Raw genomic sequence first — 27787 nt, 5'->3', positions numbered from 1 at the left:
TGAACTACAGCAGTTTTGCAAAGAAGAATGGAGAGACAGCAGAACCAAATTTGGTATTTGCCATATGGCAAAGTGGATTTTGCCATGTGGCACTTTTTTTTGCAATGTAGCAAAATGGATTTTGCCATGTGGCCAAAATGGATTTTGGTTTTTGGCATTTAAAAAAAAAACAAAAAAAAACGTACAAACCAAAATCCATTTTGGCAACATGGCCTAAAAATGCCACAAACCAAAATCCATTTTCCCACATGGCAAAAAAAAAGCCACATAGCAAAATCAATTTTTCCACATAGCAAAAAATGCCATATGGGAAAATCAATTTTTCCACATGGCAAAATCCATTTAGTCACATGGCAAAAAAAAATGTCACATGGCAAAATCAATTTTGCCACATGGCAAAAAAATGCAAGATGGCAAAAAAAAAAAATAATGTCACAAACCAAAAATTCATTTTGTCACATGGCAAAAAAAAATCCACAACCAAAATCCATTTTGTCACATGGCAAAATTGATTTTGCCATATGTCAAAAAAAAAAAAAAATGCCACAATTGCAAAAAATGCCAAATGGCAAAATCCATTTTGGCACATGGCAAAAAAATGTCAGATGGCAAAAGCCATTTTGCCACATGGCAAAAAAAAAAAAAAATGCCGCATGGCAAAAAAATGCCACATGGCAAAATCCATTTTGTCACATGGCATAAAAATGCAAGATGGCAAAAAAAAAAGTCACAAACCAAAAATCCATTTTGTCACATGGCAAAAAAAAATGCCACAACCAAAATCCATTTTGTCACATGGCAAAATTGATTTTGCCACATGTCAAAAAAAAAAAAAAAAAAAAGCCATAATTGCAAAAAAATGCCAAATGGCAAAATCCATTTTGGCACATGGCAAAAAAATGTCAGATGGCAAAAGCCATTTTGCCACATGGCAAAAAAAAAAAAAAAAATACCGCATGGCAAAAAAATGCCACATGGCAAAATCCATTTTGCCACATGGCAAAAAAAAAAAATGCCACATGACATAATCCATTTTGCCACATGGCAAACACCACTTTTCGTTCTCGGCCCTGCTGGAAGAATGGACCAAGATTAGCCCTGATTGATGTGCCAGACTGATCTGCAGCTACAGGAAGCGTCTGGTTGAAGTAATTGCTGCCAAAGGGGGGTTGGGGGGGGGGCACAAAATATTAAATGGGATGATTCACTTACTTATTTTCCCCTTTCTATCATTGTTTGCATACTATCCTCATTAAAATATGAAAACCTATAAATGTTTTTAAAGCACACAGTTTTTTCATCTGTGTGATTTTGACAAAGATCATATCACATTTCATAGTGATTTTATGCAGAAATGTCAGAAATTCCAAAAAGTTCAGATACTTTTTCATACCACTGTAGATGGTATCTTCAGCATTACATGCAAAGCTACCATTTATAATGCAAAAACATGCAAATTAATCAAATCATCGCATTATAATCGCACGATTAATTGACAATCAAAATCATAGTTTCTGGTATTTCTACTGTTTACTAAAGTTTCCACTGATGTTGACGGGGCCCCATGTGTTTGCAAGGATGGGGTCGGCGGGGTCAATGAGTGCGACTCTAGCCTTGGCGTGTCAGAGCTCATTACTCTCAGCAAGCCTAAAAAGTTCCTGCGGCTGTCCCAACCCCCTCCCTGGAAGCAACTTCTGTTAGTAGGGAGGTGAGCGTCTGCAGCTAAATTTTCTACTTAATCCGCGTGGATTAACCTCGCGTGACCCACTTCCTAGAAAGGCCTCGTGTCCGTACTCAAACCTCGATTCCGGACGTTATAACCGAAGCGGTCGTCTTTTGCCCTTTGGCTCGGTTTTCTTAAAACTAGCAAATTGCCAACATTACGCGTACGCTTTGCGGCCGATAAATTGCCTTCCCAGCCTTTTCAATCAAGCCTGCCGATACACGAGCCTCGGAGGCACGCCGCCGGTCAATATTAATACACTCGGCGTGACCCAGTCGGTCAGGGTGAGGAATGACGGCGGGCTAATCAATGGCAGCTTTCTTAGCCCGCCGGGTCCGACGTGAGCGAATGAAAGCGTCGGGGTCCCGCGTTACATCTGGAGAACTTTATGGAGATCCGCGTTGATTTACGAGGTGATAATAACCCCGCGTGCGACTCGTCTCGCGCACTGTTTAAAAAAAAATGTGCTTGAGCATTCAATGTAGGCCTGCAGGTAAGATAATCATCATGATGACTGATGATACAGGGTAATGGCGGAGGACAAGCTAGTTAGTTTTAGGTTTTAAACAGTGTTATTAACTTGTTGACTGCTTTGACGGTTATAGACGTTTGAAATGGATGGGAGAGGTTTGCCGCCATACCAGCAGAAAGCCTATTGCCTATTTTTCAGGCATATGGTATAAGGGGTGTGACAATATATCGATGTGGTGACCTATTTATTCAGATATATTTGTTTGTCTGTATGTTTGAGTTCAAAAACAAAGTTTTTCGCGTTTAATGAGGATAAAAAAGCCTCGCGAAAAGTGGAAAAAACAAACAAAACAAACAAAAAAAAACATTGATTTTAATGGCCAAAATTTCCTATTCATTTCCAATGGTCAAGTTTGCCATTCATTTCAATAGCGCAAAAGCTCCCATTCACTCCTATTGATTTTCAAGTGACTCAATATCAACAAGAAGTTGCCCCCTTAAAGGCCCCAAATCAACAGAAAAAGACCCTAGGATAATGTTGCACAGATACCGATACCAGCATCGGCAGGGGGCACCGATCCGGCCCAAAATGGTGGTATCGGTATCGGCGAGTACCAACAAATAGGCCGCCAAAACCATTTAATGGCATCACTTGAACGCAGATGTACTGTCCTCACCAAGACGCTACGGCTCATTCCTGGCGAAACAGCGAGCTAAACTCACAAATGACAATGCAGGACATCGGTATGATTTTTTATACTTTATTTTGCCGTTGATTCTAACGTCGTCAGTTGGTGAAACTAAAAATAGAAATGAAACAAACAACTTCGTCCTCAGTAACAAACATGTTCGCAACAACACAAATCCGCGATGATTAGCTGCTAATACAGTTATGACATTCACAAACGGTGAGTATGCGTTTGCTAGCATCCGTACATCATCCAAACAACTACACCACTGGCTTTAAGTGTCCGATGGCGAGTGGAAACACACACCAACAATACAAAAGACGATACATACAGGCGTTGCCTCTGTAGATATTTTACAAGCATAAAAAATGCACATAGGCTCGCAGCTGTGTTTTCCTCTCTCACTAGCTCACTCGGATGCTATCTACAGATATATATGTATATTAGGGGTGTCAAACGATTAACATTTTTAATCGCGTTAATTACAGCTTAAAAATTAATTAATCGTAAGTAATCGCAATTAATCGCAATTCAAACCATCTCTAAAGTATGCCATATTTTTCTGTAAATTATTGTTGGAATGGAAAGATAAGACAAGACGGATATATACATACAACATACTGTACATACAGTAAGTGCTGTATTTGTTTATTATAACAATAAATCCACAAATGGCATTATTACCATTCTTTTAAGTGATCCATGGATAGTAAGACTTGTAGTTCATAAAAGATAAATGTTATAGTTACAAGTTATAGTAATTTTATATTAAAACCCCTCTTCATATTTTCGTTTTAATAAAATTTGTACAATTTTCAATCAAAAGTAGAGTTAATATAATAATAAGAAGAATAAAAATAACAATAGTAAGAATTGAGTGACCAAACTCTTGAGTAATGCCAGTTCACTTTGCATTGTTGTTTAGCTGTGTGAGGATAGGGCCTCATTACTACAGACTGAAGTGCTTTTCTTTTTGTGAACATTATATTTTTTTGAGAGATAGCAATATTTTTGTTGTGCTTTCACTACATGATACTTCTGTTTGTTGTGAAGGAAATGCAGAAGCGTATGCCAATAAACGGCGCAGCCCAAAGAACGCCTGTGACCACTCGCCTTTATAACAGATATATTTCTGAGCATATCTTACCCAAAATACAACAAGGGACACATAATTGCCACTAAAAGAAAGCAAACTTACCGAAATATGTGTGGAGCACAAAGCAACAGCATAAACGTCTCACAACTACTAATTCTCCCACTATTACAGTACTTCTCAAATAGTGGGGCGCGCCCCCCTGGGGGGGCGCAGAGCAATGCCAGGGGGGGCGCATGTGACCTCGGGGAACATGTTTTTTTTTTTTTTTTGCCGTACTGGAATAAAGTGTACTTGCACATCCACTCAGTAGGTGGCAGTGGCGCTCTCATTTTCAGAGTGCGCGCAGTATTTTTGAACTAAGGAAGAGCACTCAGCACACACAGACAACAGATATGAAGAGCAGTGTGCCACCGCCGTTTTCGAAAGCCGTTTTCCGACCGGACTCACTCACGCAGCGACCCACTGTTTTGTCTGGTTCTCACGTCGCCGCCCGAGAAGTGCCATTTTCGGCTTGGGATCGTCACGACGACTGCCCTCACCTACGGTTCTACCTCGGTCGCCGTGAATGCGCTTTTTTCGTGCAGTTTGCCTTTTAGCTTTGACTTTTAATACAGTGGGTGATGATGAAAGACCACTGTTTACTGTGTCTAAAAATAATTATAGCAGACAGCAAGAAGCCAAATCGATTAAGACGCCACTTAAAGACATTAGACCCCAATCTCATTGTTAAGCCGCTTGATTTTTTCAGTGAAAACGTGCCGAATATTGCCAACAATCATCCTGCTTTGTCAGTGTTATATCAGTAAGCCAGTGAGCATTGTTAGCATGCTAATTGCAAAATAACTCCACACCATTGCAAAGGAGGTAAATACTGTGAGCAGCAAAAATAAAAACTGTCCTGTTCAAGGACACTTTTTTCCCCCTTTTATTCAGATTTGTTTTTTCGGTCAAATTTTTTGGCACATTGTCCTCATGAGTGAATGTTTCTAATCAATTTTAATTTGGTATTATTTACTGATTTTATTACATTTTATTTTTCTGTATCAAATGGTCAAAAATGTACCTTGAGTGTATTTTTTAGTTTGGATGTGATTTTTTTTTTTTTTAAATTCAGGCAAATTGATGCACGTCAAGTATTCTCTGTTACAAACAAAACAATGTTAATAAAGTTATACTTTATTATAAGTTGATCTATGTTACTTTTTTTCTTTATTAGAAAAAAAGGACAATGTTAGGCAGATGCGTATTTATAATAGTAATTTTATAGACAAATGATAATATTTACAGTGGCGGCAGAGAGTTTGGGGGGGCGCGAAACATTTACGTCTTCCTTGGGGGGGCGTGACAGAAAATAATTGAGAAGCACTGCACTATTAGAAGGAATAACATTGGTATGGAACGGCGCTGTGCTGCCCCCAAGCGGCCGGTGGCATTCTCTTCACTCTTAATGTCCATAAACGGCCTCATTGAAATCTGTTTGAGGCAATGCGAGAGAGGCTCATTCAGTGCATGCTTTAATTGCGTCAAATATTTTAAAGTGATTAATTTTAAAAAATTAATTAACGCCCGTTAATGCGATAATTTTGACAGCCCTAATATATATTTATATATATATATATTTTGTTCCCCAAACGGAGTGAATGGTATCGGCCGATACTGAACAGACAGGTATCGGTATCGTATTGGGGCCAAAAAACTGAGATAAAAAAAGAGATAGTGACTAATTCGGTACAGGAAGGGACCCTGAAATGCCTCAAAATCAACTGGAGGTGACCCTTGAATGCATACAAATTTAACAGGAAGTGAACCTGAAATGCCTCAAAATGCATGGTAAGAGATTGCATTAAAAATACATGTACAGGAAGTGACTCTGAAATGTCTCACAATAAACAGGAAGTGATCCTGAATCCTCAAAATCAAGCAATGTCTCAAAATCAACTGGAAGTGACCCAATAGGTCCAAGAAGTTCTAAATGCCTCAAAATCAACAGGATGTGACCCTGGAATTTCTCCAAATCAACAGGAATTGACACTGAAATGCCTCAAAAATCAACAGGAAGTGACCCTGGGATGACAAAAAAATAAACAGAAGGTGACCCAATAGTTACAGGAAGGGACCTTGAAATGCCTCAAAAATCAACAAGAAGTGACCCTGAAATGTCTCAAAATCAACAGGAAGTGACCCAGTAGGTACTTGAGGTCTGAAATGCCTCAAAATCAACAGTAAGTGACATTGGGACGACTCAAAATCAAGAACTGTCTCAAAATCAACTGGAAGTGACCCTGAAATTCCTCAAATAAAGAGGACGTGACCCTGAAATGTCTCAAAATCAACTGGAAGTAACCTTGGAATGACACAAAATCAACAGAAAGATACCAACTAGGTACAGGAAGTGACCTTGGGCTGACTCAAAATCAAGAAATGTCTCAAAATCAACTGGAAGTGACCCTGAAATGCCTCAAAGTAAACAGGACGTGACCCTGAAATGCCTCAAAATCAACTGGAAGTGACCCAATAGGAACAGAAAGTCCGAAATGCCTCTAAATCAACAGGACGTGACCCTGGAATGACTCAAAATAAAGAGGAAGTGACCCAATAGGAACAGAAAGTCCAAAATGCCTCTAAATCAATGAAACATGACCCTGGAATGCTTCAAAATGAAGAGGAAGTGACCCTGAAATGTCTCAAAATAAACTGGAAGTGACCCTGAAAGCCTTCAAATCAACAGGAAGTGACCCAGGGATGACACAAAATCAACAGAAAGATACCAAATAGGTACAGGAAGTGACCTTGGGATGACTCAAAATCAAGAAATGTCTCAAAATCAACTGGACGTGACCCTGAAATGCCTCAAAATAAACAGGATGTGACCTTGAAATGTCTCAAAATCAACAGTAAGTAACCTTGAAATGACACAAAATCAACAGAGAGTGACCAAATAGGGACAGGAACGGATCCTGAAATGCCTCAAAATCAACTGGAAGTGACCCAATAGGAACAGAAAGTCCAAAATGCCTCTAGATCAACAGGACGTGACCCTGGAATGCCTCAAAATAAAGAGGAAGTGACCCTGAAATGTCTAAAATCAACTGGAAGTGACCCTAAAAACCTTCTAATCAACAGATAGTGACCAGGGATGGCACAAAATCAACAGAAAGATACCAAATAGGTACAGGAAGCGACCCTGAAATGCCTCAAAATCAACTGGAAGGGACCCTGAAATGTCTCAAAATCAACTGGATGTGACCCAATAGGAACAGAAAGTCCAAAATGCCTCTAAATCAACAAAACATGACCCTGGAATGCCTCAAAATAAAGAGGAAGTGACCCTGAAATGTCTCACAATAAAATGGAAGTGACCCTGAAAGCCTTCCAATCAACAGGAAGTGACCCAGGGATGACACAAAATCAACAGAAAGATACCAAATAGGGACAGAAATGGATCCTGAAATGCCTCAGAATCAACTGGAAGTGACCCCATAGGAACAGAAAGTCCGAAATGCCTCTAAATCAACAGGACGTGACCCTGGAATGCCTCAAAATAAAGAGGAAGTGACCCTGAAATGTCTCAAAATCAACTGGAAGATACCAAATAGGTACAGGGAGGAACCCTGAAATGTCTCAAAATCAACTGGAAGTGACCCAATAGGAACAAAAAGTCCAAAATGCCTCTAAATCAACGAAACATGACCCTGGAATGCCTCAAAATAAAGAGGAAGTGACCCTGAAATGTCTCAAAATAGACTGGAAGTGACCCAGGGATGACACAAAATCAACAGAAAGATACCAAATAGGTAAAGGAAGTGACCTTGGGATGACTCAAAATCAAGAAATGTCTCAAAATCAACTGGACGTGACCCTGAATTAAATGCCTCAAAACAAACAGGATGTGACCTTGAAATGTCTCAAAATCAACAGTAAGTAACCTTGGAATGACACAAAATCAACAGAGAGTGACCAAATAGGGACAGGAACGGATCCTGAAATGCCTCAAAATCAACTGGAAGCGACCCTGAAAGCCTTCTAATCAACAGGAAGTGACCAGGGATAACACAAAATCAACAGAAATATACCAAATAGGTACAGAAAGGGACCCTGAAATGCCTCAAAATCAACAAGAAGTGACCCTGGAATGCCTCAAAATCCACAGAAACTGAGCCGATATGCCAACCTAGCCTGGAACTCCAGACTCACCGCTGTTCCAGCTATAGTTCTAATGGCATTTCTTCATGTTTTTTTCATTCTATTGATGCCAATGTACTTAGATTCCATTGACACCTATGTAAGTTGATACCCATGACGTCCATGGACGTCCAAATTTTTTCCCGTTCATTTTCAATGGCAAAAAAACAATATCCCCAAATCAACGGCAAATGACCAGATATCAATAGGACGTGTACCCCAAATGTCCCAGATTGCATTCACGCATATGGAGGGTGCTGCCGTTGACGGACATGGACGTCCAATTTTCCCAATCATTTCTAATGACGTTTACTTTGTTTATTGCCATTGACTGGCAATATTGTCCATTCTATTGATAGACCTCAGTGGGGCTAATATCTGTATCTCCACAGAGGAAAGACCCAGGTGTAATTTATCCCGAAATTGCAGTTTCTAGTTCTAATATACACTTTTGGTGTGACTTAAGACACATCATCAGTGTTGGCACCTGGGTTCACTGGGTGTTTCGGGTCTCACAACATACACCCTCGCCCAGGGGACCCAGTCGGGGTTGATCAAGTCCCGGCTTATGTCTTAAGAGCATGTGACCACGCGTCTCCGAAGCCGGGGGAGGGAAATGACATAAGCCCAATTTAGGTGGCATAAAATATCGTTCGGGAGGTGCGACAGTAAAGGTGAAGTCGACAGTTTTGACCATTATGGAGTCATTTTCCCATGTCGTCTTGAATAAATGCATTTTTATTACTTCATATTCCATTTAGCACAAGACTGTTATTTGTCATGACCATGCCATTTATTAGCTATTTGAAAAAATACTTGGATGAAAAGAATATCCTGTAAAAATATTGGAGTAGAGAGACTGAAACAATGACATTTTGCGGCTCATCGTCGCGTTTTCCTCGTTCTGAATAATTCCCCCTCAATGGGCTGAAAAGTAAAACCGATGAGCCCAGTCTACCGCTGACGTCATCCACCTGTTGGGGACGCTAGAGTCCTATAATGGTAGGCGTGGCTAACCGGCAGAATAAAAGACTAATTTCTCGTTATCTGCGCTTTGCTAAACTGTTGTATATAGTCGAATCGTCTCAAAATATGATTCTAATTCACATAATAATCCTGTTTAAGACTTTTTTTCTCCTGTCGTACGCACTTTAAACCTTCCAGCTAGACTTGTGCCACTCTCAATTCAAACCACAAGATACAAAGCGTGTAAATGATCCGATTCTTTCTATTCCAACACGTCACCGGAAAAGACGTATTATGTAAGCTTAAATCAAACCAAGAGCCGTGCTCCGTGTGATTGCAGTAACAGCGTTTCATTCATTTTGCTGTCCAGGAAACTGGAGCGGTCGCTCAGCGAGGCCGCAGATGTTATTTTTATCGAGCCTCGCTGTCATATTTGGGGAACGTTCACCTGACAGATGGTCGGAGACGGCCGCGGTCGGCGGTGCGACATGCAGCCGGCCGGCCACAAACGGTAAACACGAGAGATTCAAGTTGACAATTGATCAAATGGCAAATTCGCCGAGCGTTTTGATGTATTTTCTCAGTCACTGGTCGCGTGACTTGACTCGAATTAGATTTGAGTCCCCAATTTTGGGGACAAACTTGGAATCTTTAAACTTGGATATTTATGGGATAACTAGCATAAATGTTATGCTATAAATAACTAGCATAAACACTATAATGTTGGTACAGTATTGGCATCGGTGGGGCTTTAATATTGAAGCAGCTAATGTATGCATATTTATGGCATAAATGTGTTGTTAGTTAGCCCATCCATACATTACCTGCTTCAATATCAAATCAGCACCAGATATGTATGGGCTAACAAGCATAAATGTTATGCTAATTAGCCCATAAATATCTAGCATCATTATTACGATATCGGTACAGTATTGGCATCGCAACGGCTTGAATTTTGAAGCAGGTAATGTATGTACATTTATGTGCTGACTAGCATTAATGTTATGCTAGTTAGCCCATCCATACATTACCTGCTTCAATATCAAATCCGCACCAGATATAACTGGGCTAACTAGCATATATGTTATGCTAGTTAGCCCATAAATATCTAGCATAACTAGTATAAATATTATGATATTTAGATGCTAGTTAGCCCATCCATGGATATTTATGGGCTAGTTATGGTAGTTAGCCCATCCATGCATTAGCCGCTTCAATATTAAAGCTGCACTAGATGTTACGAGCTAACTAGCATAAATGTTATGCAAGTTAGCCCACGAATAACTAGCATGTATAGCATACATATTATGATATCAGGACAATATTGGAATTGGTGCGACTTTAATATTCAGCAATATTTTATGGATGAGCTAACAAGCATAACCTTTTATACTAGTTAGCCTATAAAAATCCATACATTAGCTGCTTCAATATTAAATCCGCAATACTTTAATATTAAAGCAGTGAAGGTACGGATATTTATGGGTTAACTCGCATAAATATTATGCTAGTTAGTCATTCCATACATTATCTGCTTCAAAATTAAAGACGTGCCGAGGTCAGTACCGTATTGATATCATAATTGTGATGCTAGATATTTATGGGCTTATTAGCATAACATTTATGCTAGTAAGTCCATAAATATCTGGGGCGCATTTGATATTAAAGCAATTAATGAATGGATGAGCCAACTAGCATAACCTTTGTATGGGCTGACTAGCATAAATGTGACGCTAGTTACCATAAATCTTATGCTTGTTAGCCCATGGATGAGCCAACTAGCATAATATTTATATGGGCTGACAAGCATAAATGTGACGCTAGTTAGCATAAATCTTATGCTAGTTAGCCCATCTATACATTACTTGCTTCAATATCAAATCCACGCCAGATCTTTCTGGGCTAACTAGCATTAATGCTATGCTAGTTAGCCCATAAATAACTACCACAAATATTATGACGTCAGTACAGTATTGACATTGGTGGGGCTTTAATATTGAAGCAGCTCATGTATGTATATTTATGGGCTAACTAGCATAAATGTCATGCTAGTTAGCCCATCCATACATGAGCTGCTTCAACATTAAAGCTGCACTGGAAATTTATGGGCTAAGTAGCATAACTTTTATCCAAGTTAGCCATGGATAACTAGCATGTATAGCAAAAATATTATGATATCGGTACAGCATTGGCAATGGTGACACAATAATATTAAAGCAGCTAATGTATGGATATTTATAGGCTAATTAGCATAAAAGTTATGCTAATTAGCCCATAATAACTAGCATAAAATGATGTCGGTACAGTCTTGGCATTGGTGGGGCTTTAATATTGAAGCTGCTAGTGTATGGATATTTATTGGCATAAATGTGATGTTAGTTTACATAAATGTTATGCTAGTTGGCTAATTCATACATTATATGCTTCAATATCAAATCCACACCAGATATTTATGGGCTTAATAGCATAAATGTTATGCTAATTAGCCCATAAATATCTAGCATCACGATTATGCTATCGGTACAGTACTGACCACGGTACGTCTTTAATTTTGAAGCAGATAATGTATGGATATATATGGGGCGACAAACAAAAATGTGACGCTAGTTAGCATAAATGTTATGCTCATTAGCCCATAAATATCTAGCATCACGATTATGATATCGGTACAGTACTGACCACGGTACGTCTTTAATTTTGAAGCAGATAATGTATGGATATATATGGGCTGACAAGCAAAAATGTGACGCTAGTTAGCATAAATGTTATGCTAGTTAGCCCATCCATACATTACCTGCTTCAGTATCAAATCCACACCAGATGTTTATGGGCTAACTAGCATAAATGCTATGCTAACTAGCGCATAAATAACTAGTACAAATATTATGATGTCAGTACAGTATTGGCATTGGTGGGGCTTTAATAAGGGTTGCCACCTTTCAGAAATAAGAAATACGGGACGCCCCCCTCGCGCCCGAAGCTGTACAGGCAGAGAAAAAAAGGGACATCCCAAAAACACCTAAAATGCATAGAAATGTATCTATTCATTTATATTCCGTATTAGTTCAATACGGAATGCGACATTTAATTCCCAATTTCGGATTGTTCCTTATTTTAAGGGACAGGTGGCAACCCTAGCTTTAATATTGAAGCAGCTCATGTAGGTATATATATGCACTAAATGTCATGCTAGTTAGCCCATCCATACATGATCTGCTTCAGCATTAAAGCTGCACTGGAAATTTATGGGCTAAGTAGTAAAACTTTTATGCTAGTTAGTCCATTCATACATTACCTGCTTTAATATCCAATACACACCACACCAGATATTTATGGGCTAAGTGGCATAAATGTTATGCTACTTAGCCCATAAATTAAAATAACTAGCAAAAATATTATAATGTACTGTCTTGGCATTGCTGAGGCTTTAATATTGAAGCAGCTAATGTATGGCTATTTATGGGATAACTAGCATAAGATTAATGCTAACTAGCATTATGCTAACATTCGCAACTAGCGTTTATGTCTAATTAGTCCATCCATACAATAGCTGCTTCGATATTAAAGACGCACCGATGCCGATACCGTACCAATATAACATTTATGCTAGTCATTTATGGGCCAACTGCTAATTAGCCCATTCATACATCAGCTTGTTCAATATTAAAGCCTCACTTATGCTGATACTGTGCCAATACTCCATCACCCCCCTTTCAATACTGCATACTCACTTGCTTTGTCAGACACTGACTGGCTGCCATTGACGGTGCTACACGTCCAATCCATTTTAACTGTGCCAGGCCTCCCAGTTCAAAAGTATTATGCCGCGGAAACAAGTCACAGTTCAATGGTGATAGACATCCAATCCACTGGACTGATAGCAAAGAAATATTTTCTTCAATTGACGTCTATAATCGTCAATGGCAGCCGATTAGTCTATTTAACACTTGCTACATGGACAGGGGTAGCCTTTGAGTAAATGTTGCTTTACAACGGTGAGGACATCAAAACATTGTCTAAAATATCTGCCATTCCATCCATCCAAAGTCAACAGCAATCTGGGGATGACTCAACTCTCTGTTGTGGCTTTAAAACTTTGAATTTTTAGACTAAACGGAACCATGTGAAAATCAAGTCGAGTCTTCGTCCCTCGCTTTGAAAGGAAGCCCAAACTTACACAGCGGGTACGCCGAGGAAACCTCACCGGGCACGTCAAAGTCTCACAGTGTTGACGGCGTGTGAAGTGAGCTGAGAGGCTCATATACATTGTATAGGAAAAAGTAAATAAACAGTCATTTTTGCTTCCACGGAAAAGTCAAATTCAATTAAAGTTGAGTGAAGGGCCCCCTCGCGCAGACTTGGATTGGAGAAGTTTAAAGGAAAACTGAGTGTGGCGAGTCATCAAGCTTCACTCCAACCCGATGCATAAACTAAAATTTCACAATAAAATGTCACTTGTCTGTCTTGGAGCCCAAATGACCTTATGATTACAACTTTAAACCAAAAATGGAAAATTCCCTGTACATTTTCAAGCACGGCTTTTTGAGACTTTTTTTGTGGGTCTAGTCATAATAAACAAGTCTCCCAAATTTCATGTTGCTTGGTAAAACTCTCTTCAGGGGGCTGGATTCCCCCCCCCCCCCCCCAGGACAAATCATCAAATTTGACCTAATCATCTGTAATTGCCTCTTTAAACCAAAATGACAGACTGCCTGTATATTTTCAGGCATGGCTTTTGAGACTTTTTTGTGGGTCTAGTCATGATAGACATGTCTACCAAATTTCATGTTGCTATGTAAAACTCTCTTCAGGGGCTGAATTTTAAAAATTTCTTATTCATGGCGAATCATCAAATTTGACCTAATTGTCTAAAAAGCCCTTAAAAACCCAAAATGGAAGACTCCCTGTACATTTTTAAGCATAGCTTTTTGAGACTTTTTGTGGGTCTAGTCATAATAGACAAGTCTTCAAAATTTCATGTTGCTAGGTGAAATTTGCTTCAGGGGCTGGATTTTTTAAATTTCTTATTCATGGCGAATCCCCAAATTTGAGCTAAATGTCTATAACCAGCGTTTAAAAACCAAAAATACAACACTCTACATTTTCAAGCATGGCTTTTTGAGACTTTTTTGTGGGTCTAGTGATAGTAGACAAGACAACAAAATGTCATATTGCTAGGTAAAACTCTCTTCAGGGGCTGGATTTTTAAAAATTCTTATTCATGGTGAAGAATCAAATTTGACCTAATTGTCTATAACAGCCTTTTCAACCAAAAATGGCAGACTCCCTGTACATTTTTAGGCATGGAATCTTGAGACTTTTTTGTGGGTCTAGTCATGATAGACATGTCTACCAAATTTCATGTTGATAGGAAAAACTTTTCAGGGGCTGAATTTTTTAAAATTTCTCATTCGTGGCGAATCACTAAATTTGACCTAATTGTCTATAACAGCCTTTTTAAAACAAAAATTACAGACATCCTGTACATTTTCACGCATGGCTTCTTGAGGATGTTTGATAGGTCTAGTCATGATAGACAAGTTTATCAAATCTCATGTTGCTAGGTAAAACTCTCTTGAGGGGCTGATGTTTTCCCCCCCAGGGCAAATAATCAAATATGACCTAATTATCTATAAAAAGTCTCTTTAAACCAAAAATGGCAGACTGCCTGTATAATTTCAGGCATGCCTTCTTGAGACTTTTTGTGGGTATACCCATGAGAGACATGGGTATACCCACAAAATAAAATTGTTATTAAAAATTATTGTCTATATAAACCTCCTGAAACCAAAAAATGGAAGGCTCCCTGTACATTTTCATGCATGGCTTTTTGAGACTTTTTTTGTGGGTCTAGTCACGATAGACATGTCTACCATATTTCATGATGCTAGCTAAAATTCTCTTCAGATGCTGAATTCTTAAAATTACTTATTTCAAAAATCTCTGTGCATCCGTGTGCTCCGAAATCCATCCCACACAAACGCACTTTAGATTTCACAAGGAATTACACCGCAGCTCTTTGCTACGTCAGGACACGTCGGAGTCGTTTGCGCCGGCCTCGTCAGAAAGCGCTCGCGCGCAATCAGCGAGACGACCGGTCAAAACAAAGCAGATGCGCTCCACATACGACAAAGCCGGTGGAGCACGAGAGAGGGTGAAGAAAAGCGCCATTAGGAGAATAGCAAAGTGGAGTGTTGCTCGCCAAATGACAAGTTCTTTTTGCATTACATGATATGACACGCCATCTTTTCACTGATAGGCTGAGAGGAATCACATGGGTTCACTGCATTCCATTGCGCAAGATCGACCTGAATGAGTACGACTGTGTTTTACCTCAGATGGGGTTTAGATCAGGGTATTTTAGCAATGATTTGCTTTTCTATCGCCGTCAGCGGTGCTGAAACATTAGCATTCGCTGCCTTCGCACTTCAAATCATGCGTGATCAAACTCCCGTCACATGATTAAACAGCTATGAGAAACATCGTCCGTCACCTCGTCTGTCAGCCACTTGTCACATCGTCGGGAAATAATCATTACAAGCCAAGGTGCAACGCTCGCTGACGACCTGACATCCAAATATGCGGCGCTCGGGCCTGCGGGCGGCGCTTTTCACACCCGACTGGATAACCGAGCGGCAGGTAATTGCCGGAGAGCAGGTGAGAATATCTGGCAGGGAGCAGCGGTTAAGTGCAGACGTTAAAACAATGCCGTCCGTCAAGCCGCACTCAGCCGAGAGCGTGACGAATGAGACGTTAATGTGCTTGTGATGTGTGGGAAAAGAACAAGCGCGCACAGGTGTTGCTTGCTTTTTTATCCCCCTGTCGTCCGAACTAAAAAAAAAAAATGTTCAGTAATTTTTGCACTGACAGTAACATACTCTAGTAGAAGACAATAGTAGAATTGATATAGCTTGTTTTGTTTTAATCCTTTACGTATAAAGTAAAGCATTAAAAGCAGTGTTCTTTCGCTGAATAGCACTGACAGTAACATACTCTAGTAGATGAGAATAGTAGAAGTTGATCTAGTTTGTTTTGTTTTTGTCATTTACATATGAAGTAAAACATTAAAAAGTACTATCACTTTGCAGAAAAAGCACTGACAGTAACATGAACTAGTAGAAGAACAGAATAGAAGAAGTTGATATAACTTGTTTTTGGTGGTGAACTGTGAAGGTTGCTTAAACCAAAAATGGCAGACTCCCTGTACATTTTCAGGCATGGCATCTTGAGACTTTTTTGTGGGTCTAGTCATGACAGACATGTATACCAAATTTCATGTTGATAGGTAATATTTTCTTCAGGGGCTGGATTTTTTCCCCCAGGGCGAATCATCAAATTTGATCTAATCTATAAAAGCCTATTCAAACAACAAATGCCATACTGCATGTATCTTTTCAGGCATGGCTTCTTGAGACTTTTTTGTGGGTCTAGTCATGATAGACATGTCTAACAAATTTCATGTCGCTAGGTAAAACTCTCTTCAGGGGCTGGATTTTTGAAGTTACTTATTCATCGCAAATCATCAAATTTGACCTATTTGTCTATAAGAGCCTTTTTAAACGGAAAATGGGAGACTCCCTGTAAATTTTCAAGCATGGCTTATTGAGATTTTTTGGTGGGTCTAGTCATGATAAACATGTCTACCAAATTTAATGTTTTAATGTAAACTCTCTTCAGGGGGCTGTTTTTTTTTTAGGTTTTAGTTTTTAGGGCAAATAATCAAATTTGATCTAATTGTCTATAAAAGCCTCCTTGAACCAAAAAGGTAAGGGCTCCCTGTACATTTTCAGGCATGGCTTCTTGAGACTTTTTTGTTTGTCTAGTCATGATAGACATGTCTACTACATATCATTTTGCTAGGTAAAACTCTCTTGAGGGGCTGAATTTTTTTCCCCCAGGGCGAATCATCAAATTTGACCTGATTATCTATTAAAGCGTCTTTAAACCAAAAAATGGCAGACTGCCTGTATATTTTCAGGCATGTCTTCTTGAGACTTTTTTGTGGGTGTAGTCATGATAGACATGTCTACCAAATTTCATGTCGCTAGGTAAAACTCTCTTCAGGGGCTGAATTTTTTGAGGTTTTAATTTTTTAGGGCAAATCATCAAATTTGATGTAACTGTCTATAAAAGCCTCCTTGAACACAAAATGGAAGGCTCCCTGTACATTTTCAGCCATGGCTTCTTGAGACTTTTTTGTGGGTCTAGTCATGATAGACATGTCTACAAAATTTCATTTTGCTAGGTAAAACTCTCTTCAGGGGCTGGATTTTTTGTTTTTGAGGGCGAATCATCAAATTTGATCTAATTGTTGATAACAGCCTTTTTCAACCAAAAATGGCAGACACCCTGAACATATTCAGTCATGGCTTCTTGAGACTTTTTTGTTTGTCTAGTCATGATAGACATGTTTACTAAATATCATGTTGCTGGGTAAAACCTTCTTAAAGGGCTGAATTTTTTTTTCCCAGGGCGAATCATCAAATTCGACCTGATTATCTATTAAAGCCTCTTTAAACCAAAAATGGCAGACTGTCTGTATATTTTCAGGCATGTCTTCTTGAGACTTTTTTGTGGGTCTTGTCATGATAGAGATGTCTACCAAATTTCATGTTGCTAGGTAAAACTCGCTTGAGGGGCTGGATTTTTAAAGTTACTTTTTAATGGCAAATCATCAAATTTGACCTAATTGTCTATAACAGCCTTTTTAAACTGAAAATGGGAGACTCTCTGTACATTTTCATGAATGGCTTTTTGAGACTTTTTGGTGGTCTAGTCATGATAAACATGTCTAGCAAATCTAATGTTGCTAGATAAAACTCTTCAGGGGCTGAATTTTTTGAGGTTTTAGTTTTTTAGGGCAAATCATCAAATTTGATCTAATTGTCTATATAAGCCTCCTTGAACCAAAAATGGAAGGCTCCCTGTACATTTTCAGGCATAGCTTCTTGAGACTTTTTTGTGAATCTAGTCATGATAGACATGTGTACAAAATTTCATTTTGCTAGGTAAAACTCTCTTCAGGGGCTGGATTTTTTGTTTTTTGGGTGAATCATCAAATTTGATCTAATTGTCGATAACAGCCTTTTTCAACCAAAAATGGTAGAGAACCTGAACATATTCAGGCACGGCTTCTTGAGACTTTTTTGTTTGTCTAGTCATGATAGACATGTCTACTAAATATCACGTTGCTAGGTAAAACTCTCTTGAGGGGCTGAATTTTTTCCCCCCCAGGGCGAATCATCAAATTTGACCTGATTATCTATTAAAGCCTCTTTAAACCAAAAATGGCAGACACCCTGTACATTTTCAGGCATGGCTTCTTGAGACTTTTTTGTGGGTCTTGTCATGATAGAGATGTCTACCAAATTTCATTTTGCTAGGTCAAACGAGGGGCTGAATTTTTTTTCCCATGGTGAATCAACAAATTTCACCTAATTATCTATGACAGCCTTTTTAAACCAAAAATGACAGGCACCCTGTACATTTTCAGGCATGGCTTCTTGACACTTATTTGTGGGTCTAGTCATGATAGACATGTCTACCAAATTTCATATTGCTAGAAAAAAAAAAAGGTTGCTTAATATGTTTAATATCTTATGCATGTATTAGTATTCTGTCAAAACAGACTGAGTTCAGTAAATCAAGTTTTCATAAAGAAAAAGAAACAAATTGCATGAAAATGGCTATTTGTCCCTACTTAGTTAAGAATGTTGGTAGACATGCAATTATAAATTCCTGTCATGATGACCACGTAATCATTTCTATTTTTACACTCAATGGATCAGAAGTTATTAGATGTAAAAATGATGCTACTACAGCCGTTTTTTATATACGGCTTTCAGGTGTACTTAATGTAGCGGAGTCCCGAATGTCATCCATTATGGAGTGAGAGAGCGAGCTAGCGACGGGGCTCCAAGGACGACTGTCAGGCATTGCCGGCCTGTGAACTCATGCTAATGAAGGCAGTTCCGGCCTGTAAACAGCATGGGAGGATGTCACCGGAATACATTACAATACATAACTGTCTGCCTGGGGGCGGGAACCAGGACGCATACGGATGAGGGATGGATGCGCACGGATGTCCACCAAGTCAGCCTTTAACTCATTTGCTGCTATCGACGACGACAGACATCCAATCTGTTTGAAGTTATTAAAACACTGCTCTCCACCACTGCAACTTGTCAGGGCTGTCAATAATATGGCCAGTCTGAATAGGCCAAGATATGATTTGGAAACTTGCTAAAATAGTGTGAACAGTCTTAAAAGTCAGATTTGAGGAGGAATCCCATTGGAATCAGACTTTGTATTGCATACAACTTTGAACAAACATAAAGCAGAATTGCATTGGAGCCAAGCATTGATTTTTAAAATAAACTGCTGCGGATTACTGTGACATAGTGAGTCAGCAAAGAGATGTGAGCATTGAGTCAGGAATGTGACTCTTTTCAGGTCAGTGAGCTGAACAGAGGAAGCGAGAGAGCAAGAGCCAGATGAGGAGGGGTGGGAAAATAGCAAAGTAGGCCAAATTTAGCAATAAAACAAAAAAACTAAATGACAGAATTCTGATTCTTAGCGACACAAAGTCTAATCGAAAAACTCAAAATCAAGCCTTTTTTCTGTTTTTTAAAGGTATTATTCAGACAAATGAACATGAATCAACATTTAATATGGAATGCTTAGCCGTTGTTGTTAGCATTCTTATTAGCGGTGTGACAATACATCAAAAAGGTGAAATACTGTGATCATTTGTAGTCTAAAAAGTTATATGCTCCCACCAAGAATCCATGTATGGTTTTAAAAAGGGGTCACTGTTTAAATTAAAACAGTCGCGACCAAAACCTTCCTTTCTACGTCAGTCAAATTTTTCTTTTATTTCGAAATAAATATTATATTATATACAGTGGGGCAAATAAGTATTTAGTTAATCACTAATTGTGCTAGTTCTACCACTTGAAACGATTAGAGAGGTCTGTAATTGTCGACATGGGTAAACCTCAACCATGAGAGACAGAATGTGGGAAAAAAAAACAGAAAATCACATTGTTTGATTTGCAAATCATGGTGGAAAATTAAGTATTTGGTCAATACCAAAAGTTCATCTCAATACTTTGTTATGTACCCTTTGTTGGCAATAACTGAGGCCAAACGTTTTCTGTAACTCTTCACAAGCTTTTCACACACTGTTGCTGGTATTTTGGCCCATTCCTCCATGCAGATCTCCTCTAGAACAGTGATGTTTTCGTTGGGCAACACGGACTTTCAACTCCCTCCACAGATTTTCTATGGTGTTGAGATCTGGAGACTGGCTAGGCCACTCCAGGACCTTGAAATGCTTCTGACGAAGCCACTCCTTTGTTGCCCTGGCTGTGTGTTTGGGATCATTGTCATCCTGAAAAACCCAGCCATGTCTCATCTTCAATGCCCTTGCTGATGGAAGGAGATTTTCACTCAAAATCTCTCCATACATGGCCCCAGTCATTCTTTCCTTTACACAGATCAGTCGTCCTGGTCCCTTTGCAGAAAAACAGCCCCAAAGCATGATGTTTCCACCCCTATGCTTCCCAGTGTTCTTCGGATGCAATTCAATATTCTTTCTCCTCCAAACACGAGAACCTGTGTTTCTACCAAAATGTTCTATTTTGGTTTCATCTGATCATAACACATTCTCCCAGTCCTCTTCTGGATCATCAAAATGCTTTCTAGCGAACCGCAGATGGGCTTGGACGTGTACCGGCTTCAGCAGGGGGACACGTCTGGCAGTGCAGGATTTGAGTCCCTGGCGGCGCATTGTGTTACTGATAGTAGCCTTTGTTACTGTGGTCCCAGCTCTCTGTAGGTCATTCACTATTTCCCCCTGTGTGGTTCTGGGATTTTTGCTCACCGCTCTTGTTATCACTTTGACGCCAAGGGGTGAGATCTTGCATGGAGCCCCAGATCGAGGGAGATTATCAGTGGTCTTGTTACTGTGTGTCTTCCATTTTCTAATAATTGCTCCCACAGTTGATTTCTTTACACCAAGCGTTTTACCTACTGCAGATTCAGTCTTCTCTGTCTGGTGCAGGTTTACAATTTTGTCTCTGGTGTCCTTCGACAGCTCTTTGGTCTTGGCCATAGTGGAGTTTGACTGACTGAGGTTGTGGAGAGGTGTCTTTTATACCGATAATGAGTTAAAACAGGTGCCATTGATACAGGTAATGAGTGGAGCCTCGTTAGACCTCGCTAGAAGAAGTTAGACCTCTTTGACAGCCAGAAATCTTGCTTGTTTGTAGGTGACCAAATACTTATTTTCCACTGTAATTTGGAAATACATTTTTTAAATATCTAACAATGTGATTTTCAGTTTTTTTTTCCTACATTCTGTCTCTCATGGTTGAGGTTTACCCATGTTGACAATTACAGACCTCTCTAATCTTTTCAAGTAGGAAAACTTGCACAATTGGTTGTTGACTAAATACTTATTTGCCCCACTTTAATTATTGTATGGGATAAAGAAAATTACATATATACATACACACACACACACAGTCCCTGACAAAAGTCTTGTTGCTTATCCATTTTGTAGAAACGATTGCTAATAACCTGACTTTTAATTATTCAACTGGTTTCAGAAATGGCTCATATGAAAGCTAAGACCCTCCCAAATGATGTGGAATGTACAAAAATATATTTGTTGCACTGAAAAAAGATTTATCATTTAATGAAGACAGAAAGGTCAAATTTTGGCAAGACAAAAGTTTTGTCGCCTTCAGAAAGTAGTGTTAAAATTGAACGTAAAATGTACTTCAAATACAAAAATATGTTACATAACATAAGCAAATTAAGTAGTGGTGCTGTGAGATCCAGATTTAATATTTCGAATGACTTCCATGGGCTTGAATGACTGCATCCATGCGGTTCGGATTGAAGTATGCAATGGAGCACCATTGTGCTGCAGAATTTGTCCCTTTTTATGGTTAGGAATGTAAGAGGCAGCTAAGATTTGTTAATATTTCAGACTATCTTTCAGGGTGCAGACAATTAAAAAAACGTGTTGCAAAGGATGGACGCTGGAAAAGTGGCAAAAGGTGGATTTTTCATATGAATCCTCCATTTAATTACACCACAGTCGCCGCAAACATTGCAGGAGACCTACTGGAGCCCGCATGGATCCGTGATTCACTCAGAAAACAGTGACGTTTGGTGGTGGCAAAATCATGGTCTGAGGTTACATCCGGTATGGGGGTTTGCGAGAGATCTGCAGGGTGGAAGGCAACAAAAATAGTCTGAAATATCAACAAATCTTAGCTGCCTCTTAAATTCCTAACCGTAAAAAGGGACACATTCTGTAGCAGGATGGGGCTCCATCGTATACTTCAATCTCTACCTCAAAGTTCCTCAAGGCAAAGAAGATCAAGATCCTCCAGGACTGGCCAGCCCAGTCACCAGACATGAACAGGATGAAAGAGGAAGCATGGAAGACGAAACCCAAGAATGTTGATGAGCTCTGGGAGGCATGAAAGACCCCTTTCTTTGATGTTCCTGATGACTTCATCAATAAATTGTATGAATCCTTGCCGAACCATATGGAAGTCATACAAAATATTCAATTTGGATCTCACAGCACCACTACTTGTAATTCGCTTATGTTATGTAACATATTTTTGCATTTGAAGTTCATTTTTTGTTCAATTTTCACACTTTTCACACATAAGCGAAAGACTTTTGTCAGTGACTGTAGGTTGAGTCAACTTTAATCCATTTTAACTGGCTGCACATGTGATTTAGTTATTGCCACCACCTGTTATGTGTCACAGGTAAGTAACAAGTGCTGGTAATTACATTTTTAAAGATTAACAACACTGCCCATAAATGCCCTAAAAGGAAAATAAGTGCCAGAAAATCAACAGGAAATGACATGAAAGCTCAAAAAATTAACAGGAAGTCACCTGTAATTGCCCCAAAAGGAAAATTCTTGACTCACTTCCTTTTCAGTAACCAAAAATCAACAGGAAGTGACTTGTAAATGCCCCAAAATCAGCAGGAAGTGACCGAAAATCAACAGGAAATGACCTAAAATGCCCCAAAATTAGCTTTTGCTGCCACTGACCATTTCCAGACCCAAGTATTGATCATTTTTGCATCGCCATATTGTGACATCGTCGTTATCGTGAGCCTTGTATCACAAATCTCATTGTATGGTGAGGTTCTGGTCGCCATTAACTGAGAAAAAGGAGGGATTACCGTATTTTTTGGACTATAAGTCGCGTTTTTTTCCATATTTTGGCTGGGGGTGCGACTTATACTCAGGAGCGACTTATGTGTGGAATTATTAACACATTATGATATAATTTCACATATTATTTTGGTGTTTTGCAGTGACACTGATGGTTTTGTAAAGTTGTTAGCATGTTCTTATGCTATAGTTATCTGAATAACTCTTTTTAGCTATGGCCACGTTCGCGTTCTGCCTTTGGCAGTGTATGTTCAATTGTATTATTGACTTTTTTATCTTGAAATGGATGCATTTAGTTTGTGGCGCTTTCACGCCCACGTGAGGGCGCTCTCGCACTTGTTTACGTGACACGCCAGAAAAAGACGGACAGCTACGTAGCTCTGAGTGAGTGAAGGGCGAGTTAGCGAGAGAGAATAGACGGCTGCGAACCTACTTTCATTGTTTATGCTTTTAAATCATCTCTACAGAGGCAACGCCTGCGTGTATCATCTTTTCTGTTGTTGTTGTGTGTTTTCCACCCGCGATCGGACACTTAGAGCCAGTTGTGTGGTTGTTTGAACAATGTGCTAATGATAGCGAACGCATGCTAACCTGTTACTTATTACTAATAGTACCTAATTATCATTTATTTACGTTGATGCGAACCTGTTTTCTATCGAGGACCAAATTGATTCAGCAAATTATACGGACGTCCAGCATTGTCTTTTGGGAGTTCGCTGTATAGCCAGGACAGGCCGTAGCGTAGGACAGTATATTCACATTTCGTTGTTCATGCACTGTACACTGCACATTTATTTAGCATGTTGTTCTCTATTGTATTTTTATATTAAATTGCCTTTCAAGATGACATGTCTGTTCTATGTGTTGGATTTTATCAAGTAAATCTCCCCCCAAAATTCGACTTATACTCCGGTGCGACTTGTATATGTTTTTTTTCTCTTCGTTGGGCATTTTATGGCTGGATCGACGTATACTCAGGAGCGACTTGTAGTCCGAAAAATACGGTACTGTCATCCCTTTATTCGTTCTTGAGTTAAATTGAACACAATCATACTAACAAATACATAACCAGACCGAACCAAACACATGACCTCTGAATTTGTAGGTTACGCCTACAGACTTCAAAATGAAGGTTAAAGTGAACAGTTTGTTCTACCTTGGAGAGATCTCGAAAGTTGGCGGGCAGGGTGAGGTCCAGCTCCTGTGAGTCATAGCTAGCCAACACCCAGGGAAAGAGCGGGTACTGGTTCAGGTCATTGTACGTCCTGCCTGGACACAACACAGCAGAAAGAGAGAGTCAGCAAATGTTATCCAAGAAACGGCGGGTAGTCGGCTCCGTTAGCTGGCCAGATGTGAGCTTACGCGCCCTGTTCTGGCAGCCCCGATATGGCTTTCAGATGGCAAAACGTGTCGGGAGAAATCCGTGGGAAGGTGGCGGGATCGTGTTTTTCCTCTTGTTTGCTAGAGATGCGAAACAGCTGTGAGGTTAAAAGTGAGCCGCAATCCAAAAACGTTTAAGGACACTTTGGCGGAGTGATTACAGAGGCCAATAATGACAGCAACTAGAAACAATGCACATTTAGTGCTTTCCAGTTGAGGGATTGTAGTATTGGGAGACAACAGGAAAGTTTTATGTTTAATGCCAAATTTGAAACACCGTCAAATCAAAGCATCGGAATCGGAAAGTTTGACGATTTTGACACTGATGGCGATAAACGTTTGATCTGTTTTGACTGATTGAGTTTTTGATTTCTTTTTGTTTTAAACACAATATTATACGCAGCCCCTAAAGGGACATCGACAGAAAAAAAATCAAAATTTAAGCAATCTGGTGTGCACCAGAAACTACCTGGTAAACATTAAATGTTGCATAACGCTAATGTTTACCACAATTGGCTAACTTGCATAGCAAACGTCCGCTAGCTTAAATGCTATGTAATGCTATTTTTTTTTTTACAACAATTGGCTAACTTGCATAGCAAAAGTCCGCTAGCTTAAATGTTACATAATGCTAATGTTTACAACAATTGGCTAACTTGCATAGCAAAAGTCATTTTACCACATACCAAAAAAAATGCCATTTGCAAAAAGCCACTTGCCATTTACCCCCTAAAAAATGCCACATACCATATGCCATAATGCCATACACCAGATTTCATTTTGCCACATACCAAATAAATGCCACATACCGAAATTCATTTTGCCATATGCCAAAAGCCATTTTGCCATATACTGTACCCCCCCCAAAAAATGCCATACACAAAAAAAGAAATGCCATACACCAAAATCCATTTTGCTACATACCAAAAAAAATGCCACATACTAACAATCATTTTGCCAATTTACAAAAAAATGCCACATACAAAATAAAAATGCCATATACCAAAAGCCATTTTGCCATATACCAAAAAAATGCCACACACCAAAATACATTTTGTCATATAGCAAAAAATAATGCCATATACCAAATAAAAAATGCCATATACCAAAAGTAATTTTACCACATACCAAGAAAAAAATGCCATGTATCAAAGTCCAATTTGCCATTTAAATGCCATTTGCCAAAAGCCATTTTGCCATATGCCAAAAAAAAAAAAAAAAAGCCACACAAAAAAAGAAATGCCAAGTACCAAAAGTCATTTTACCACATACCAAGAAAAAAAATGCCATGTACCAAAAGCTATTTTGCCATATACAAAAAAATGCCACATAAAAAAAAGAAATGCCAAGTACCAAAAGTCATTTTACCACATATCAAAAAAATGCCATTTGCCAAAAGCGATTTTGCCTATACAAAAAAAGCCACATACCAAATAAAAATGCCATATACCAAGTCATTTTGCCATATTCCAAGAAAAGATTGCCATGTACCTAAAGCCATTTTGCCATATGCCAAAAAACGAAAATGCCACATAAAAAAAGAAACGGCAAGTACCAAAAGTCATTTTACCACATATCAAAAAAATGCCATTTGCAAAAAGCCATTTTGCCATATACAAAAAAAACAAATGCCACATACCATAATTCATTTTGCCATATACTAAAAACAATGCCACATACGAAATAAAAATGTCATAAACCAAGTCATTTTACCACATACCAAAAAAATGTCATTTGCAAAAAGCCATTTTGCCATATACCAAAAAAATGTCACATACAAAATGAAATGCCACATACCAAAATCCGTTTAGCCACATACCAGACAAAAATGCCATATACCAAAAGTCATTTTACCACATACCAAAAAAATGCCACATTCAAAAAAAATACCGTATACCCAAATCTATTTTGCCACATACCAAAAAAATGCCACATTTCAAAATCCATTTTGCCATTTACCAAAAAAAAAAAAAAAAACACATACCAAATAAAAATGCCACATACCAAAAGCCATTTTGCCACGTACAAAAAAAATGCCATATGCCAAAAGCAATTTTGCCATATACCAAATCCCACTTTTCCTTCTCGCTGTCTTTCTTAATTTATGCGAATAAATCAAGGAAAAACATTTTCTTTTAAAGGTGACATTTGCAGTTGCGTGTAGTTTGGAAGCATCATCGCCGCTCAGACAGCAATCGCGTCATCAGGGCGGCGAGTCGGAGTGTCAGGATGTTAATAAGCGCCGAATAGTGGTTAATTAGAAGAGCGCGTCCCCTTCGCACCTCTTCCCGGCACTTCTTCACCCCCACAAGCCCAACTGTCTTCTCCTTCTCCTGACGTGGCTGTCAGCCCAGGTCATTACTGGGGGATTTTTTTTTTTTTTTTTTAAATAAATTTCCTACGTGTTTTTCCTTCCGTCTTGCCTCGGCGTCTAATTAGCTGACAATAATGTATGGAGAAAAAAATGTGGCGGCTAAATATAAATATGCATGATCGCAGAAGCGAGACGGCGGCGTGACACCTTTCTGGCGCGGCCCGCCTCCGTTAGATCTCCGATCGGCGCTCGTACGCTCTCGACGAGCCTAATTACCGTCCGAGAGTGCGTTTCAAACGGCTCTCGGGCACTTAAGGACGAGAAACGAGGCCGCCGCTTCTGCGACGTCGGCGGTGTTTATTGATCGGTCGGCAGAGTATCGCGCGTAAGATCAGGATAATTGCTTTCAACGGAACGCGTTCCTTTCGGATAAACTCTTTCCGGATTAGGGACAAAACGAGTCAAAATCAATGCGTTTGACTGATGACTATACAGGGAGCGAAGCATTAAAAATTGGCTACGTTAGACTGCAGGCTGAAGAAATCTGACCATCCAGCCAGACTACCGGAACCACGCCAGCCGAACCGCCGGACCCTGCAGGACTCCGGTAATCCGGCCAGAAGGCCAAACTCTGCGTGTTCACCTTAGTCTTAACCCTTTGTACTGACTCCATTTTGAAAGGTTCAAAGAAGGCTCACTGAGAACAAGTAGAAAATTTATTCGACAGCGATCAAACAGAAAGGCGAAACAG

At 39.3% G+C, this 27787-nt stretch overlaps 1 protein-coding gene across 2 annotated transcripts in view; it reads right to left on the bottom strand.

Annotated features, from left to right (window-relative positions):
* Positions 1–27787, bottom strand: part of LOC130917406 (neurobeachin-like) — a 572897-nt gene that overhangs the window by 83333 nt on the left and 461777 nt on the right. For both annotated transcript variants that reach the window (XM_057838766.1, XM_057838767.1), the window contains one exon: positions 24499–24611. In XM_057838766.1, coding sequence (XP_057694749.1) covers positions 24499–24611 — 113 coding nt within the window. The remainder of the gene's footprint in view (positions 1–24498; positions 24612–27787) is intronic.

This window comes from Corythoichthys intestinalis, chromosome 6 (assembly GCF_030265065.1).
Source record: "Corythoichthys intestinalis isolate RoL2023-P3 chromosome 6, ASM3026506v1, whole genome shotgun sequence".
Lineage (NCBI taxonomy): Eukaryota > Metazoa > Chordata > Actinopteri > Syngnathiformes > Syngnathidae > Corythoichthys > Corythoichthys intestinalis.
Note: the sequence above shows the minus strand (reverse complement) of the source record. Positions and strands in the feature narration are given on the sequence as shown.